The 20821-nt window shown below is 37.8% G+C and overlaps 1 protein-coding gene across 4 annotated transcripts in view; it reads right to left on the bottom strand.

The window, feature by feature from the left end:
- Positions 1-20821, bottom strand: part of LOC144009753 (uncharacterized) — a 151014-nt gene that overhangs the window by 70353 nt on the left and 59840 nt on the right. For all 4 annotated transcript variants that reach the window (XM_077509602.1, XM_077509605.1, XM_077509604.1 and 1 more), the window contains 2 exons: positions 18701-18837; positions 16404-16590 (listed from right to left, as the gene is read on the bottom strand). In XM_077509602.1, the coding sequence (XP_077365728.1) occupies positions 16404-16579 (176 nt within the window). In that variant the 5' untranslated portion in view covers positions 16580-16590; positions 18701-18837. The remainder of the gene's footprint in view (positions 1-16403; positions 16591-18700; positions 18838-20821) is intronic.

Genomic DNA, 20821 nt, shown 5'->3' with positions numbered 1-20821 from the left:
ATTTATTATTAGGGACCAATTGGACCAATATTTTTGGTGGGGGGGGGGGGGGAGAAAAAAAAAAAAAAAAAACACCCCAAGATCTAGTCACTAGTGAAACAAGACTACCGCATTTTCTCTCTTTTATTCTTCTTCTTCTTATTGTTATTATTAGTTAAGGAACAATTGGACCAGTAGTTTTAGGGGGGGGAACACCCAAAAATCCCAGTCACAAGTTAAGCAAAAATACCATATTTTCCATCTATTATTATTATTATTATTATTAGTTAGGGAAAAATTGGACCAATATTTTTATTTTTTGCGGGGGGGGGGGGTCACCCAAAAATCCAGTCACAAGTTAAGCAAAAATAGCATACTTTCTGTTTATTATTATTATTATTATTATTAGTTAGGGAACAATTGGACCAATAGCTTTAGGGAAAAATAAAATAAAAACAAAAAATCACCCAAAAATACAGTCAGTCACAAGTTAAGCAAAATTACCATATTTTCTCTCTTAATATTATTATTATTAGTTAGGGAAAAATTGGACCAATATTTTTAGGCGGGGGGGAAAAAAAAATAATCACCCAAAAATCCAGTCACAAGTTATGCAAAATTACCATACTTTCTCTCTTTTATTATTATCAGTATCACTATTATTATCGTCATCATCATCATCATCATTTGTTAGGGAACAATTGGACCAATATTTGTAAGGGGGGGGTTATCACCCAAAAAATCCAGTCACAAGTCAATAAAGATTACCATGTTTTTGCTCTTTTTTTTTTTTTTTTAAATCTATTCATTTATTTCTTTATTTTAAAGCAGCAGGCAGCCATGTCTAGTTGTGCTCTCTCCACTCTCCCGCAGTATCGCCGCTGACAAGTGGACAGCTGTCTGCCGGGTGGACGTTAATCACAATAATACAGGGCGGGCTAATCAAGACTCAACAATGGAGCGCTAAATGACACGCCCCGGCGTCCGCGCCCGAACCAGTCGCTCGTGGAGGGATTCACGCCACAGCCCCCACCCCCGCTGTCGGAGAGGGCGGGCGCAGCTTGGGCGGACGGGCGACGACGACGATGATGATGATGATGATGAGGCGGGTGCAGAGCCATCCAGACAATAATTACTCTTTGACTGCGCTCGCATTAGGAGTCAGTCAAAGCAGATTAATTTCGACTGATAGCATTGGTACCTCCTAAATGCAGATTCTCCTAATAAGAGTGAAATTGCAGAGAGCGGCCCCCGCCGCTTTGTTGGCCTTACGCGAAGAGACAAGGTCTTATTCTTTTGCATAAATCACAGCGCCGGCCGGCCGCGATGCCCGCTTGTCGCCTGCGGAATATCACCAGCGACATTAGCGCGCAAAATGTCTGATGCATTCGTCGGCCGGGGCCCCTTTTTGCTAAATACCAAGAGACCCCGAGAATTAGCCCCCGCGCTGGGGACAGCATCTGTTTGTGTGCTTGTGTCGAGCAAACAAGGCAATTTGCAGCACGTCGAGGGAGCGGCTAATAAACGCAAACGTATTCCCCGCTGTCTTTCTACACCTGTCGTGTGAGTTAGCGTGCTAGTCGTACGCTCTGGTAGATCACCATTACAGTTGTAGAATTGGAAAAAAAAATGGGGGAGAATGTATATTTGTATCTGTTTTGCAGCAATTATCATTAGAACATAGCTAAGTTTCATCAATATTTACATTCTTGGTGAAAACAATGACAAAAAGAGCTTGTGCAACATTGCCTAGACTGATCTCTTATACTCTGCTGTCATCTTCTGGTCGTTTTTTTGGTAATAACTACCATTTGCTTTAAGCCACCTCTTCATATTCGTATGCTCTTGCATAAAACAAAAAAAACAGGTAAACACGTTTTTGGGAGGGAAATAAATTATAAAAAAAAAAACGTTTTTGGGATTGAATGAGTTAACTCATTCACTCCCAGCCATTTTAACTGAATTTTTGCAAGCCGCACATATTGTATTCTATTGCTATAAAAACATGGAACCTACCAAAAGAAAGATTAAGAGTCTCTTTATTCACTACTTCTTATTTATTCACTGATGTCAAATGTATTTACTTGTAAAAAAACCAAAAAAAAACAAACCTGTATTCGCACTTCAAAATGTTTGCTTTGTTCTTGTTTACTGCAAAACTGATGTTTATGTACAGCCCTTTGTATACAGCAACGCCTGTTCTTAAAGCGCTTTATAAATAAAGAGTTGAGTTCTTTCATCAAAGTATATTTCTATCCGTTTCTGTTTTGCAGCAATTAGCATTAGAATATAGCTAAGTTTCATCATTATTCCCAAATATGTTTAAAACAGTGGGGAAACGAGACTTTTGCAACATGGCCCTGGTTGATCTCTTATACTCTGCTGCCACCTGCTGGCCGCTTTTGTAATAAGTTACTACCATTGCTTCAAGCATTCTCTTCAGTTCAGAGGCTGCATCAAACCATTCTGTATGCTCTAGCATAGAAAACGTAAAAAACAAATGCGTCTTTGGGAGCATGGCAATATTTAAAATAAAACGTTTTTATACGTTTTTGGGAGCAAATGAGTTAATATAGCCTACCATCGCTAGTAAGAACGCATACATGAGGATTTTTTTTACGAGACATGGCTTGGTGTGGTGAGTGACGTGGGCGCCAGCGAATGAGAGTGGAGAGTTGGCTGTCGTGAGCTCAGGTTGGGCGTCAGTCGTGGCCGCAGCAGCTCTCGTATGATTGAGGATATGATACGTCCCATCATGCTGCCAAAACTGAACTGGGCTAAAATGTCCTCCCAGGACAGCTGACATAGAAACAGCACGCTAATGTACACGGAAATTTGGCTTCCGCTCACGTGGATGTCACGGTTGACCTTATTTTGAAGTAGCGGCTGAGCGATGGGAAAACATATATTCAGATATAATTGTTTTTTTTTGTTTTTTTTTATTCTCTGAAAAATTATTGTAAAGTAAATAATACATCATAAAGGCATTTATTTATTTATTTTTTAAATATAATTTTATGAATACATTTCATTTTTTTCCAAATTCTTAAAAAAAAAAAAACAACAACAACCCTGAAATACTATAGAAAAATGTAGAAATTTTCTTAGATTCGCTCCTTTGAGTGAAAATATTTACTTTTTGTAATATGAATTTAATGCCTTCTTCAAAATGATCACATTTATGCAAACAAAAAAACAAAACAAAAAACGGTACTACAAAGTAACGAACCTTACTGCAATTCAGATGTAGCTTAGCATCAAACGTTCCACGTTCATCTTTAAAAAAACATATTGGCCGTTCTTTCCTTGCATGCAAATGATGCCGTGGTGAGCCGCCGACTATGATCTGCTAGCCAAAGTGACACCAGCGACAGCGCTCATAAGACCAGACACAAAATGGCCGCCCGATGCCAAAGCCCATCTTGGCTTTCACTTCACATCACACCAAAGCTCCTGGCTGAGAGCCTTTCCACTGAATCCACAAATTAAAAAAATATATATATACAAAAACGGGGTTATTCAACTTTTTCTTTTTTGTATTACCCTCTCAGAGTACGCAATCTAGGACTATGAATTACCGATAATTTGCTGGTCAGCGCTTTCAAGGTTGCGCACCTGGCAGAGCGAGAGACGCGCGGCCCGACTTGTCATCTTTTTGAGCCTGGCAGCCAAAGAACATGATGGAATCAAATAACGAGAGTGCAAAAGGCGGAGATGAGCACGAATCAGCGCCTTGATGAGGCTAATTAAAACATGCCAGGACGCGGGGGCCCCGCCAAGGATCAGCGGGTGCTAATGGGTACCCCATATAGCCCCGCGAAATTTACACCGTAATGATGATGTCACGGAAAGGTAGTGGAGAAAACTAGGTAAGGATTGGCCGCGTCAGCAAATTGAAATGAGGCCCAATTCAATTACGTTAAAGACTTTTTGCACAATAAAAACATTTTATTATTGGGCAATTAGCAGGACGGCGAAGGTCATCGCGGGGTTGGCCTACATACTTTTTATGATAATCCAGATTGCTTCCCATTGCAGATGCTCACAAAGTGTTTCGTCATAGCCTTTTGAGGGCATTTATTACATTTTTTTTTTCTTGGAAAACTCTTACAGTGTTGTTTACATAGTTTAGGATAAGAATTACCATATAAAACATCCCAATTAGAGTAGTGAAGACAAATGTCTGCTAACTGTTAGCCAAATTAGCACAACATAGGTCGGCTAACATAGTATGCTAACAAATGCTAACGTCTTGAACTCATTTTAAAAAACCTTTAGCAAAATTTACATCACCCAAAAACAAATTTAGTTTCAAATCCTTTATAGTTTTATAGTCCAAGTAAATGCAAAGAAATTTGCTTAAAATTAAAAACAGCAAAGCATACATATTAGGAAAAACACTAAAACATGAATTTGCTAAATTAGCATACATATGTCAAAAGGTAAAGCAACAAAAAAGTATATATATTAAGACCAAGTGTGTTGTTCCCATTGTTTAGGATATGAATTACCATTTAAAACGTGATAAAACAACCCAATTAGAGTAGGTAAGACAACAAAAGTCTGCTAACTGTTAGCCAAATTAGCACAACAAAGGTCGGCTAGCATAGTATGCTATCAAATGCTAACTTCTTGAATAACTCATTTAAAAACACGTTTAGCAACATTTGCATCACCCAAAAACATGAATTTACTTTCAAATCCTTTATAGTCTAAATAATTGTAAAGAAGTTTCTTAAAATTAAAAACAGGTAAGCATACATACTAGGAAACTAAGGGTGTCACGATTTCGATTTTTTATCGAAATCGATCGAAATTACGTCACGATTTCGAGCATCGAAATAGAAGAGAGGACACACGATTCAATGCCCCCACCCCCCCCGGCGCCCGCCGCCACCGCCACCTCCCAGGAAAGCAAATGAGACGCAGCCATTCAGCTACTAGCTAACGGCACTTGTTAGCTGACTTCTCCTGCAGTCATGATGGCAAGCGCGGACAGACACAGCAATGGTGCTTCAAGCCGCTCCCGCTTCTCTCGTCACCAGTTTGGAAACATTTTGCGTTCCCGGTGAGTTATGTCGACAACGTTCACGTTGTCGATAAAAAGACCACAGTTGCAAGATATGCTATGTGCGCGTACTGTACTCGGCCACGGTGTTACGCCCGGCTCGTCAAGGGGAAGGGAAGTAACACAATAACAGAAAATATAGAGTAGATAAACACGGGTCGACTTTAACATCTGAGTAGTTTTAATTGAAATTTCAGGCAGGGGTTTGACAAGGGAGTGAAAGTGGAAGGTGAACAAATAATAACCGCATTTGACAGAACTGACAGAACGGAGGAGAAACAACAATACACGGATACACAATAGCGTCGCGCTGGCACAGTCGTCCAATCGGAGTGTCGCGCTGGCACAGTCGTCCAATCGGAGTGTCGCGCTGGCACAGTCCTCCAATCAGAGTGTCGCGCTGGCGCATTCAAACTGAAGTACCATTATACGGGCACCAGCCGACACAAACACACACATACATACTAGGGGAGCGGAGCCGGCGGCGGGCCCGAGCCGCCAGCCGTCACAACGGGAAACACGACAAACATGACGGGACATTTACGCAGGCATCACAAAGATTTAGATTTATCAAATTCAACTAGAAGTGGGAAAACAACGGTCCAACCAACTATTTCATCCTCATTTACAGTGAAACTTCCACACACTTCAGCTCGCGCGAAACGCCAGATCCATAGGTCTATTTATAGCAGCAGACCTGCAGCCTTGGAAAACGCTGGATTCAAACATTTAATTAGTGTACTTGAACCACGCTACAGTATGCCCAGCAACTGTAAATGTTGGGATATAGTTTGTTCAGGCTGTATTTGTTCCATGACTTTGGATACAATATATTTTTTGTTGTTGTTGCACATTGCACATTATTTTAAGAGGAACGCACAGCACACTGTTGTAACCAAAAACAGTCAATAGATGGCAGGCACCCACTGTGACTTTTTGTTTTTGTTTTTTTATTTTTTATTTTACACTTCAGTAAGAACAAGACGGTTAACTTTATATTGTAAATAAATTCTTTGAATTTGATCATTCCTGCCTAATGTCAATTATCATATATTACATAAATTTACACAAAAATAATATGGAAATTGCATCACCTATATGTAGCCGATCTTTTGAAATAAGATTTACTGTACAATGAATAGAACCAATGATCATAGACTAGCCTTAGCCTACAGAAGCATATGCCTCTGTGTTATAAAGTGGGGGAGCGGGAAAAAAAAAAAAAAAAAAAAAAATCGAAAAAAAAATCGAATCGTGACCCCAAAATCAAAATTTAAATCGAATCGTGGAGTTGGCGAATCGTGACACCCCTAGAAACACACCACAACATGAATTTGCTAACAATAACAACTAAAAGAACACAATTTATCACTTTGGATAAATCTTAAGGAAAAAAAATCTGATGGACTGACTTCAAGAAATGCTTGAAAATTTATGGCAAATTATAAAACAAATTTAAAGGTTTCCAATTTGGCTTGGTTTTAGCTTCCCATCCATACGCAAGACATTTCAATTGCCCGTACGTCAGCTCGCATAAGCGGCTCTGACACTTTTGTATGTTTAACCAAGCTTCCGTTCCAACATCCAACCTGCCTTATGGTGCAGAAAAAAAAAGCCACCGTGTGGGTATGACAATGCTGATGGGCTATAAAAGCACTTAATGACCCCGTCGCTCACCTCCTTGAGTGTCGCTTACGGCTTCACTTAACAATTCATCACCTCTTCAAGCCGCCACATAAACGACAGCGCTCGGAGGCGCTGCCGCTTGGAGCTCAGATAAGAAATGAACATTTCAAAAGGGAAACTTGTTTTATTTTCAAAATTTTAGTCTAGCAACGTTACGACTTTTTTGTTATAAATTAAGATTTTTTTTTTCTAAAAAAAAATAAACCTTTATTTGTTAAAAGACTGCAACTTTTTTTCATTTTTCCATCATTCTTCCGTACAGCGGCGAGATGAAAAGTATAAAAAGTGTGATGTGGCAACAACGCGAGATTTTTTTTGTCCGCCACTCTCGGCGGATTTGTTTGATCTGTCACATTTTTAATGACCTTTCCGGAGGCGACCCCCGAATTTGCATGCTGGCGTAATGAAAAAAGGTAAGAGGCGAGCATATTTCAGCGGGCCTGTCAAACTCACTCACGCCCCTCGCCAGAGCGTTCGGGAACTTCATTCCCGCCGACGTCCGTTCTCATGGCCGAGTGGGACAAAATTAGCAAATTGTTTGGATGTGTTTATAGAGAGGGGTCTTGTTTTGCCTTCAACATGAAGTCTCCTTGAAAGTTTCAAAAGACCAATATTAATATAATATAAAATGGATTTACTTCTGTATTATTCTGAATTTATTTTCATACTATTACATATTTTGTTCTATGATTATTGAAAAACAAGAAAAACCTTTAAAAAAAAAAAAAATACAAAACTAGCACGTCCACTATATGGAATATAGTATAGAATATTACCTCATTCAATGCCAGGGACGTAATTTCATGTCTTAAAAAAAAAAAAAAAAAAAGCGGATGTGCTATTTTATTTTTTTTTTGGATCGTACCTCATTCAAAGCCAGGGACGATTTTCATTTATTAAAATAATTTTTTTTAAAAATAATGAGTCAGCTCTTTTTGCTTTCTTACCTCATTCATTCAATGCCAGGGACGTATATTCACGTCTTAAAAAAAAAGAAATACAAGAAATAGCACGTCCACTATATGGAATATTACCTCATTCAATGCCAGGGACGTAATTCATGTCTTTTAAAAAAAAATGCCAGGGACATATTTTCATGTATTTAAAAAAATTAAAATTAGCAAGTCCGCTTTTTTGGATCGTACCTCATTCAATGCCAGGGATGGTTTTCATGTATTAAAAAAAAAAAAAAAATGAGTCCGCTTTTTTAATTATTATTTTTTTTATCTTACCTCATTCAATGCCAGGGATATATTTTCATGTCTTTAAAAAAAATAAAAATAAAAATTAGCACGTCCACTTATTTTGCTCTTACCTCATTCAATGCCAGGGACACGTTTCCATGTCTTTAGTTTTTTGGGGGTTTTTTTGTTTTGTTTTTTTTAATTAGCACATCTGAGTTTTTGGATCTTACATCATTCAATGCCAGTGACGTATTTTCTTGTCTTTTAAAAATGGATTTCTATATTTCTTAAAAACATTTTCACAATGTCTGAAAGTGACACTAAATTGATAAATCAGGCCCCTCTAGCTAGTTAATTTTCCTTTGAACATGAATCCTCCTTGAACGTCCCCCAGCCTATTTTGCAGCACACATTTTATATAACGGCGAGCTTGTTAGGAAGATTTGGTGGGCCGGCTGACAGTGACGCGCGCTGGGCCTTGGCAGAGGTGACATGTGGGACGCGCGAGTCAGCCGCACCACCACGCGAGAGCAATTAGAGACGCGACTTCCCCAGACAGGTCTGGACTCGGCTGCGCGGCCGACGGATACGTGGACTCCAAAGTCGTTATTGACATGACACGCGTGCCCCGCGCGGCCTCTCCGAGTGACAATCAAAAGGGTCATGGCGGTAATCAGCGGAATAAAGCGCGCGAGTCAGCACATCACAATGGATTTGAACTGATTTAAAAAAAAAAAAAAAAATGAAGTTCTTATAAGGTAGTAGAGCGCGCTGGTTAATTAGCAGTGGCACTTTAGCTAATTTTTACAGCTAAACATAATGAGCTCACTCTATTAATTAATATAATCACCCATTACGGCGTTGGCCCGATTTCACGCGCTGTGTTACAAATTTGTTTCTAGGGACGATTTCTGCGCTAACGATGTCGTAATTAAAAGGATGGGAGGCTGGCGCTGTTCTCGCTGTCTTTTTGTCACGTTGAGTAGCGTGGAAAGTAAACCGACCTCTCCATAGACTTGCACTGGGAGACAATCTGGAGAGGAGATACCATTTTTAAAGACTACAATATGGAAATCCTTATCTTGCATTTTTTTTGCATTTTTTGTTTTTTAATTAATTTATTACAATTGGAATGATTGATAAATATTCTGCAAAAAAATAAATATTGCAATTCTGCACATTCATAGTATTGTCTATTACTCTATTATCCTTTCTAAAACCAAAATAAATAAATAAATAAGACTATTATTTTTCAATAAAGACAATTAAGTCTCAAGATTCCGAAGTTATATTTATATGTTTATGCATTTATTCTTGTAAGACTTGTTTTTTTCTCTTGTTGTGACTACTTCCTTGAAAAATGACGATTTATTTCTTGTAGAATTTCAGCTCTCTTATTTTTTTGTGCAATTTTATTTTCATAAGATTACGATTTTTTTTTTTGTATGTATTTTTACGTATTTATTTCTGTAAGACTTTTTTTCTCTTAATATTGCAAATACTTGTAAAATTACGGTCTTGTATTTTTTGTACAATTATTTTATTTTCACAAGATTACATTTTCTTACCACATATTTACAATTTGTGTTTACGCGTTTATTCTCGTTTTTTTTCCTCTTAATGTTGCGACTACTTCATTGTAAAATTACAATGTATTTATTATAGGATTACAACTTTCTTATTTTTTGTACAATTATTTAACTTTTACAAGATCATGATTTTTTTTCTTGTGTGCTTATGGCTACAAAAAAAAAATAAAAATCTCAAAAACAACTTTATTGTCAAAAGGTTACAACAGTTTTCTCATAAGACTGCGACTGATTTCTCATTTTTCAAAACTTTTTTGTTGTAAATTAATTTTATTCTCGCAATATTACACTATTTTTCTCATAAAATTCCGATTTTAAAAAAATTATTAAAAAAAAAAAAGTGACTCGGAAAAAATTGAAAATCATTCTCCGAATATTACGAATTTTGTCTCATAAAATTTATTTTCACACTAACTAATTTTTGCAACACAATTACCACTATAGAGATTTTTTTTTTTTTTTTTTTAAGCTTTAAGATTAAGACTTTTTGCTTGTACAATTTTGTCCTAGATTACATTTTTTCCCCACACAATTAGGACTCCAAAAATTCTCAAATATTTTAGTGAGATAAAAGAATATTCGTACAAAAAAAAATACAATTATTAGTAATCACTCAGTTAATGTAATTTTTGGTATTTATTATATAATAATTGTACATAATTTTCATTTTTTATTCTTAAATCTTTTAAAACTTGGTAAACATTGAATATGCAAATGACCTTATATTCGTTCTCTCAAGTGTTAAGCTGAATATTACATAACATTTCGCTAATTGACAATTCTTAAGGCCCACCCCTAATAGATAAACATCACCGGTATCGTCTAGCAGTCTTGTCAGTGTGCGAACCGTCTGAAGTAATCCGGGGGTTTGAGGGACCAGCGCAGGAGCGCTTGGAAAACACGACTGGGGGGCCCTGCTCCCCCGGCTGTGAAGGTGACACGGCGACGCTACACGCAGAACAAGCCCTTTTGATTAATCACGGGATATTTACGAGCTCACATCCAATCAAGGGCCGCCGGATCACCGGGGTTGGAAATTACACAGCAGAGTTAACCTGTCACCTGCCACCGCTAGAAACGCGCCGTCTACTTTAAAACACGCACGCACGCACACGCACACACTGGCTTGGGAAGTGATTGTTTTATTTCCTGCAGAAACAACATCACCGCGGCGAGGAACTCGGCACATCTCGCTCGTTTGATATAAAACCTTATGGCACGGGGGTGGGGGGGGCAGCCATTTATCTCAAGGTGCCGCTCGTAATGGGATAGACGCTAAGTTAACAACTATACCACACATACTTCATGGAAAGGACAAACGGTACTGTATAAAGTACATGTTGCATAAGCGGACTCGTGATGATTTTGTAGGGATTTGTTAAAAAAAAAAAAAAATATATATATATATATATATATATATATATATATATATATAAATATATATATATATATATATATATATATATATATAAAAAAGCAGGAAAAAATACAGTTCTTCGCCCATGTTCCGCTCTGAAGTCAAGTTACTAACATACCAAATTTTGACGCGATTGCAGTCAAGGTGGACGGATCGTATCCAGAAAGACTTAAAGGGATACTTTACATATTTAGCCATTTATGGCAGTCAAACGTTAATATTTTGCCTATACTAAATTTGATATTTTCATTATTTTTCATGTACAATTAGTACCTTTAAAAACACATTTTGCAACTTGCTGTCAACTGAAAATGACATCACAAGGGCTCAGGTAACCAATCACAGCTCACCCGTTTGAGCTTTGGTCATGTGACATTCACAAGCTGAGCTCTGATTGGTTACCTGAGCCCTTGTGGTGTCATTTTCAGTCAACAGCAAGTTGCAAAATGTGTTTTTAAAGGTAGTAATTGTACGTGAGTAATAATGAAAGTATCAAATTAATCATAGACAAAATATGAACTTTTTATTGCTATAATGGGCTAAATATGTGAAGTATCCCTTTAACTCTTTGACTGCCAAAAACGTTTAATAACGATTAGTAAATTCACGATGTATGCCGCCATAAACGTTAAATGTCAACTACGTTTTTTGTTTTGTTTTTTATCAATGGGCAGTTCACCGTCTAAGTGCAGGGGGCTTTGCCTGGTCAATGAGTTGTGGAATCAAAACCACTATCTATGGCCAGCAGATGGCAGCATTGTATCTTTTCTCAATACAAAAGTGTATGAAATTACAATGAAACATGACGAAATCTGACCCCAATGAAAACCTTTACAATTAATGTTCTCCAAAAAAAAAAATTCTTGGCCCATGTTGAGAGATCAAAACTGATTGATTCAAACACCAAATTTTGACATAATTGGACTGAAATTGTGTCTTGTCTTGTGTTGTGTTCAGGGAACAGAAAAGTATCGGAAGCAGCCATAGTGGGCGGACAGAATTAGTGTTGTTCCAGTACCAATACCTGTATCGGGAGAGGCCCTGATACTGCATAACATCGGCAAGTACTAATAAGTAACATGCCAATACTATTATTTCCAACGCTAATATAGAACTTTGGATATCAGCATCTTGCTTATGTGACATGTTCACTGCATGCCGAACAAAGATATCCTATTGGCCCTTGAATGCAACCAATCACAGGGCAGCTTTTTCATGTTGGGAAAAAAAAATTAAGTACTGCAAAACTGGGTATCGGAATCGGTATCGTGGGCAAAAACTGTGTCGGAACAACCCTAGCTAGAAACTTTAAATTCAGATTTTTGTAAGATTAGGATTTTATTAAAAAAATATATATACTTTTTTTTTTATTACGAAAATCACGCTGAAAAATTATGACTGTTCTCTTAAGTTGATGCTTTTATTCTTGGGGAAAAAAAAAAAAAAGCAAATTTGGGAAGAAAAAAAAAATCCATGAGCAAAAATAGTATTCTCATAGCACTACGACTTTTTAAATTAAATAAAATTTATTCTTAGCAGATTATGAAATTTTTCTCTGAAAAAAAAACACTTATATGATTAACTGTTTTTTTTGTCAAAAAAATATAACTTCATTCTCATAAGATTCTGACTTTCCCCCAAAAAGAAACTCTTGCTCAAAAAACACGATTTTATTTCCCTAAAATCACCCCAAAAAAATTTTCTAAAAATGAATGCAAATGAACGCTAATATTCCCACACGTGTCCGTCTAAAAGCGCGCGACACCACGAGCGACGTAACCTTTGCGCTGATCCGCATGCTGTCCTTCACCGTTAGCGCTCGCATACGCCAGGCGGGAAAAAGCGTGCTGCGTTTGCGCACGATGCTAAATGTCACTCGGCGGGGGAGCCCGTCTCGTTTCAAAACAATTTCGACATTTTCTAACCTGCATGCCGCCCCCCCAAAGCGTTAATCTATGATTCCCCCTCCCAAGCGATAACAGGGGAAGGTTTGTGGGGAGGGGGGACGACGAGGCGAGATAAAACACTTTTGTTAGTTTCCGCGCGATAGATCACTTAGCGGCGGCGCGTGCTATCTCTCGACAAATAGTCTATTAGACGGGAGCGCTTTTGTCAGTCCCGCCCGTCGCCCAGATATTTCCTGGGAGTGACGAGTCGTATTAGCCGCCAAGAGGGAGAGTAATTTCCGTGTCACATCGCTTTAGCCCGACCCCCCGCTGACAATCGCAAAGACGCTTACTAAACTTAATCACATTTGCCTTTTTAATGGCATCCCTCCAACCCTGTTGGCCGGGGACGCGCAAGACGCTTTGCGCTGCGACTGCGCGCCTCGGACAACAATTGTGGAGACAAATGGGACGTGTTGAATAGCAAACCTGAAGTGACCTGATTTCGAAAGTGAGATGAAATCATAAGAGCTCGGTGAGGAGGAAAAAGAAGCTGACTAATATGTTTTTGTAAATACAAATATATGATTTAAAAATGGAAATATATCAATATAAGAGAAACAAAAAAAAGATGATTTAACAACAAAATATAACATTTACTAATACCCGCAATGTGAATAAAGAGAATGGAAAGAAAGACAGAATTCTGACTTTAAAGTTTGACTTTAAAGTCACAAACTTTAAAGTCAGAATTCTGAGAATAACGTGAAAATTCTCACTAGAAAGTCAAATTCTGACTTTAAAGTCAGAATCCTTTTTTTTCCCCTCTTCACTGTCCCTAATCCTCTTCCATAAGAAACGGGGGAAAAAAATACAAAATTCAAAAGCAAAAAATGTATAAAAATAAAAAAATAAAAATTCAAATAAGACAATTTTCCAATAAATTGACATTAGAAACCTTCATAAAAAAAAAAAAAAAAAAAAAAAAAAACATTCATAAAAATATTACACCGATGCTATTCGTTAGCCTGATTGTAGCATTTTGCGTTGTTAGCATTAAGCTAAATGGACTTTCTAAACATACAAGGTGCAATTCTTTGTTGAATATTTAGTTGGAAGTAAATTTCATTTGAGAGTGTGGCATTTAAACATTTTCCAGAGGGGTGGCCAAGGTAACCTCAGCCCACTAAGGGGTGGGGCCATATGATGACACATGCACGCACGTAAGACAAGTCAACTTCTATCTTGCGCACTGATTCGCGAGCTAACAGCCAATCGAAGGAGGGAGACAGCAAGACAAAAGAGAAACTGCAAACACTGATGCCTTTCTGCTTTGTCGATTAAAAAAAAAAATGGTGCCAGTGGGCACTAGTTAGCCCCAAGCACGACAGGAACGTAAAAATAGCTCATCAGTGATGGGACACTGTAACTTACTAAGCAGCATTAAAACGGAAGAATGATCACATTTATTTTTTTTTATTTAACATTGAACACGTTTCTTCGGCACCAAATAAGTACAGTCGGTCTGCATTTTATTTGATGAAACCTTCTTGCGCTATTTTAAGCAACAATAACGTCACCAGAAAAACAAAGCTGTACTGAAAGAGGAAATGGAAGTTGAGGGATTTGCCATCAAATATTCAGACGGGCTTGTAGTTCTCCGAGTGTAAAAGCGAGCGGGAAACAAAACACTTGTGGTAAGACAAGAATGTTGCGAGGACATTCTGTCAGATTGGGCTCTTTTCGACAGATTTCATCACCGGGCCGCCGTGGCGTAAAATGCTTTCAAACATTTTGACATTGCACCGAGACAAGCTTGTGAATAATGAATGTGCAGTATGCTCTGAACAGCTGTCTCACCTACCGCCTCTTTACCGCCGTCGTTTGGGCTCGTTATCACGACATCACCTGGCCAATCGCCGGCCGCCCGGCGTCTTAATGAGGCCTCGCCGCCTTCGGCCAAAAAAACGAGAGTTTGGGCTATCCTGGCGTTCTTTGTGCCGTGCTTCATATTTAATTCAGAGCTTGGGTATTTCTTTATGATAGTGACATCTGCTCGCTTCCGCCGGCAGCCGCCCCTGTTCAATAATTCCTGCTCGCCGTCTCGAACTTCGGCGGCGCCACACACAAGAGGACAACCAGCCAATCACCAGCTGCGTCAGCAAAGAAAAGCAGCATTTTTGACCAGCCTACCTTTCCTCCAGCCACTACGAGGAAGAACAATTCATCGATGCGATTAAGGTTACTTTCTCTGAATGTTCTGAACTCCTGTTTCTACACCTCTGTTTTACTTTGAGGATCGACATCATCGCCGGCCCACTTTTAACTGCTTTATTGAGTGAACGGTAAGAAAACAAACCCGAATAAGTAAGTATGTGCATGTTATTGTATTTAATAATGTAAAATTCATCTTTATACCTCAATTAATCGGGATAATGGGTCAAATGCGCTATTTAAAAAAAAATATTCAATACAATAAATATATTTAATGTAAATTTTCTGATGTATACATTTCTTGACCATTAATGCCAATTTCTTTTACTATTTAATATAATTTTTAACCATTTGATTTATTTATTTTTTTTATGTATCCTTTTGTTTATTTATTTAATGGTATTTTAGGTCAGACGGACATGTCCATCCATGAATAAATTGCTATATTTCATGAACATTTTTCATGGAAAAGCCTGTTGTAGGTTTAGCTCTGTTTTTTTAAAGAATTTTTGGGTTTAAAAAAAACAAAAAACAAGAAAGAAATTGTTATGAATAGTGAGGTTTTGCATTTAATTGAATGTGTCCCTAACTTAATGTTTTGATTACATAAGTTACGATAGATCACAATGAATGAACAATTCTTATGTGAAACCAAATACATTTTTATCTATAAATATTGCTCTCACATTATTTTTGCAACTCGTCGATATAAACATTCTACACACCCATCTTCTATATTAAATACCTTGAAAATTTTTTTATTTTTTTTTATCCTTTTCTGAACTTACTACCTTTGAAGAATAAGATACCACTGATGTGGAAGCTCTAAAATGTGACTGCACAAATGTCAGGAAAGGCCTACTAGAACATCTGAATATTATATAGGGTGAAATAGAGGCATTTTATTTGGTGGCTGTGGCGGCTTCCATTTAACATGGATTTGAATGTAAATTCTGAACTAGTTCTGCGGGTGTGAACACTTTTGCAACCACATTGTTTTTGGTTTTTTTCCAAGCCTACTAGAACATTTAAATTTTGTTTTATATTTTACATTGTTGCAAGTGTGCTGACTCCCATTTAACACGAGTTTGAATGTAAATTCTGAACTAGTTGTGAGGGTGTGAATATTTTTGCAACAACCAATTTTTTTTTTTTTCCTTTCTCTTTTTTAATTAAGCTGCACTCATTACAGGTCACACTGGTGGTAAAAGATTGGAAACGATTTATGTCGGCCTCCTGACATTTCTACAGGGGTGTGTAGACTTTTTATACTGATAGCCACTATAAATATTCATGGCTGAAATTGGGTAAGATGCATTTTTTTGTCGTGAAGTTCGCGTCGTTTGTGGACTGGTGGACCAGCAGATGCTACCCACTGACCTAAGAGAGCATGGTGGAGGGGGCCAGATGTTCAGATGACCTCGCCACGTTGGGAACCAGCTGATGCGGCCGTGACGGCGATGCAACCTGGCAGGGGAAAGCGATCCGGTGGCGCCCGCCGCCGCACATTCCCGCTTTTTGCCCCCTTTGCATTTTGGTCTTCTGCCCTCATGCATGCGGGGCCACCCTGGAAGGCAAACAAAGAGGATGGTGAGAAACATGGAAAAAAAAAAAGATGAAATAAAATGTGTGAAGGGAAAGACGAGACAGCAGCTCGAAGTGGTCAGTGGCGGTTGTCACAGATGTTTGAGTTGAGCACAAAACAGTGCCAGCAGCCATCACGTCAAAGCCAAGTGAGCCGAACGAGCAGGGACAACTCGCGGCCTTGTCGCCTCGCGTGCGCCTCAAAAATTCAACAGCTGTTTCTTGAGCGAGCGCAGATGCAAAAATAAGAAGAATAACGCCGACTTACAGGTCCTCCGCTAAGACGTAAACATGCGGCACAACCCGCACGCGAGGCTTCTCGTTAGGGATGGTCAATTCATCACATTCAAGTTGAGATCGCAATGGAGTCGAATGCACATTTTCAAAATGGCAGAGGCTATAATTTTTTTTTTTTTTTAAAGGCTTCATTTTATTTATTTTATATTGATATGTACTGTACATATGTATAAACTAGGGATGTCAGGTGATTACAATATTTTTAAATCTGAATTAATCGCATGACTTCAATAGTTAACTCACGATTAATCGCAAATTTTATTTCTGTTCTAAATATAAAATAAAATATCTAACATAAAAATGGAAAAAATGTTAAATAGAAATATGGCTGCATCTTTTAGTCATTGAAACAATAATTTCATAATAATTCATAAAATTTTGTTAAAATTAAATAGATGTACTGTACTGCAGTGTGATATTGTGTTGGTCATTTTCTGCCAGTAGATGGCATAATTGCATTTGTAAGACATTGGTGACAGCTCGGTGCATTTTTGTTTTCATATTAAGAGCTGCCTAATCTTTAACATGAAGTAACTTGTGAACATTAAAAAAATACATTTGAAAAATTGGAAAATACAACTTGACCACAGTCTCCACAAATATATACATTACTATTATTACTGCTAAATGTTGACGTCATTAATCAAGTGTTAAAAAAAAAATTAGTGGCGTTAAAAGAACTTTAAATTAACTCAAAATTTACACACTAATTTTGACACCTTATGGCTTGGGGGAGTCGACTACAAAGTTGATCACAAAAATGAGTCTACACAAAAATGTATGCCTCAAAACTATAATGAATAATTTTAAATCCTTATTTAAAACCATATTTTTGATGCCTGGAACCAAAGTTGAGTCCTTTTCCGTGTTTCCGCTCTTCCAGCGTTAGGGCTCACTTTAAAAATAAAAATGACAAAAATAAATTTTGTATCATGAGTGCAAAGTGGATCTTAGGCAAGATGGGAACGTACACGTGTGACGACGAGCTTGTCGGACAGTTTTTTTTTGTTTGTTTGTTTTTTAACTCATTAGCTAATGTAATATATCCTACTAGCTAGTTAGGCCGCATTCGATGGTGTTTGGAGACCACCCGATTACTTTTTTAAAAAGGATTCTTCATAATGAGCAATTAGGGCATATTTTTATTGAGAACTTTTCCCTATAACCAGGATATTGAAGGACACTGGTTTTTGGGGAGAGCAGCGGTGTAATGTATTCTATCGAGGATTCAAAATCCAACAAATCAAACGGCAACCCTACGAAAGCTTTTAAGAAATATAGTGAGCGAGCTGTGATGTCGCCATCTAAATGTGTCCCTTCGTGTCTTGGGGGCTTTTTTTGGCAAAGGGCACCTCAACCTCAATCAGGGCGAGATTGTGTGAACATTTCCTGACCAACGCTGTCTCTCCACAGGCGTTCCAGAAAGGTGTCTCATCCGGGAAACGCACACGCTTTGCACCCTGTGGTGTCCACATTATACTTTTTTTTTTTTTTTTACACATTTTACAAACAAAGCATTCAATTCTGGGGAGTATTTGTTTTTGTACACACTAAAATATTTATTAAAAATTTAAATTGTGTAACAATAAATGTATTATTTATTTCTCAACATTTAAATTACTATTGTTGCCACTTATATTGACACTACATTATTTATTCTGAGCATTTTATCTGACAAAAAAACTGTATGGTTAAGCCTTTCAGTCTGCTAGCTTAATGCTAATGCTAATGTACTTTATGTACTACATACCACCAATACTATACGTGTTCGTATTTGTACATTTGGCCCACATTACCCAGAGAAAGGCTGCCAGCTCGCCTAAGATGGCCGTCCAGCAGCTGTCATAAAGGCTGAGCGTCACCCGCGTCACGGGGTGTTGTGAAATGACAGCAGCCAAAGTCTTCGGAGGTGACGCCTCGGGAGGGGGAAAACCTAAAAAAACAAAACAAAACAAAAGTACAGTAAACAAACAAAAAACACTCCCGTTTGTATTGCCGTTTTTTACAGCGGGAGGTGTGGGATCGTGTAAGCGGGGGAAGGGAAGGAAGGTAAATGATGTCGGCTGCCTCTACAAGACAAATGATGACAATGAAAAGCACCTTGTCAGCCATTGTCCATTTGGATTAATGGAAGCGCGGCCACAATTGGAGAGGGAGATGTTGGACAAAGGAAGAGAGAGGGATTGCGTTTGGAAAAGATGATCGCGCTTGCAATATGGAACTAATAGCATACAGGTACAAATGCTGTGCTGCAATTTATCGCCATTGAATGAATAAATACCTCACTTCAAATAAAGACATCTCTTCTTTTCAGGTTTAAAAAAAAAAAGAAGCTCTATATAGGCTATAAATATCTTTATAATCATCCCCAGAGCCCCAATCATGCCCAAAGATGTATTTTACAAAATTAACTTACAGCTTTTGGTTTCTGTAGGCGTAAAAAGCAGGATTAAAGAGGCCTTCACACGCTGAAAATTCCAGCAGAAACTAGGCTCAGCTGAAATACTTCCCGTTTCCATTCTTCTTCTTTCACATGTACAGTGTCAAAGAAAATAGTGTACCGCCATCTAATGGTCACCAGTAGAATTGCACTCAAAACAAATGGGAGACGGATAAAGTAGTTTTTGAACTGTTGGGAAAAAAAGTCAGTGTCTGCCAATCTGGAGCTTTTTTTTTTTTCAAAATATTTGTTATTTTTATTTATTTACTTTAGAGGGAGCCAAGCCATTTTTCTTGGAAAATGCAATTAGATTGTTTAAGATATTTTTGGGGTTAATAATAACCTTTTTTTTTTTTTTTTTTTTTTTTAAATGGGGGAATGGGGGAAAATTGAATTTGAATTTATAATGGCTGTCAGTTCTGTATGGATTTCACAAAAAAATTTGGCTGAAAAAAAATGTGAAATTTACCCCCTCAACGCATTTATAATTATTCGTAGGTTTGTGCTAACAGCATTATTTAATTGTACAAATAAAGCCCCTTGCTTTTTCCACTGAGTAATTAAACAGTAAATTTACACTTTTTACATTAAATTTTCTCTGAACATTTTATTCTCTTCTAACTGAAAATGTATTTTGTCCCAGTCTAAAACAGAGTAAAATTTACAGAGTAAAATGTATTTAAAAAAAATTTATTTAAAAATTTCTGTTTATATTCAAGACTTGAACGTTCCCATAATTACAGCAATAAAACAGAACCTGAGTAATATCTAAGTAGTCAAGGTTTAATGAAGCGACAGAAGCCAAACCAACATTGACAGTCACCATGAGGCAAGCCTTTTTGTACCTAAACAAGCCAGTGCGCGCGTTCGCTCGCACTATGCTAGTGGATACACAGATACGACTTGTGCGCCCATGACAAACGGCAGACGCTGCGGGCTACAACAAAAAAATATATAATATCAGGCAACCGAAATCTTGTTTGTGTCCCTGGGCTAAGTCTCTGCGCTGCGTTGCGGGCCACTTCTGATGTCGGCGCTAGCTGGTGTAACGCAACCAGCCAAGCATTAGCATTGGCCCTCCAGTTAGAGGAGGCTCTTTGGATCCTGTCAGCCGAACTTACCATACACGAACACGAGCGCGCGCACACACCGCGGGAAACAAGCAGCTTGTTTGTTACAGCAATTTGAGCGTCCTTTTTATACGCGTCACACAAGACAGCAGCTCCTATAGCAGGCAGCGGCAATTAAAATGGAATGTCTTCAAGGCAGGCTCCTAAAGAGCATCATGAAAACATGCATTAGAATTCACAGCATCATCACCAACACCAAATGACTGTCAAATGAAAAAAAAAAAAAAAGGGAGATATTTATTGCTGATTTTCACACTTTACCAAAAAGGACTAATATAAAACGTTTTTTTTTATTATTATTATTTCATTTCATTTCTTATAAAAACGTTAAATGGAATTGAATAGAG

The sequence above is a fragment of the Festucalex cinctus genome, chromosome 20, assembly GCF_051991245.1.
Source record: "Festucalex cinctus isolate MCC-2025b chromosome 20, RoL_Fcin_1.0, whole genome shotgun sequence".
NCBI lineage: Eukaryota > Metazoa > Chordata > Actinopteri > Syngnathiformes > Syngnathidae > Festucalex > Festucalex cinctus.
This window is presented reverse-complemented; position numbering and strand designations above follow the sequence as displayed.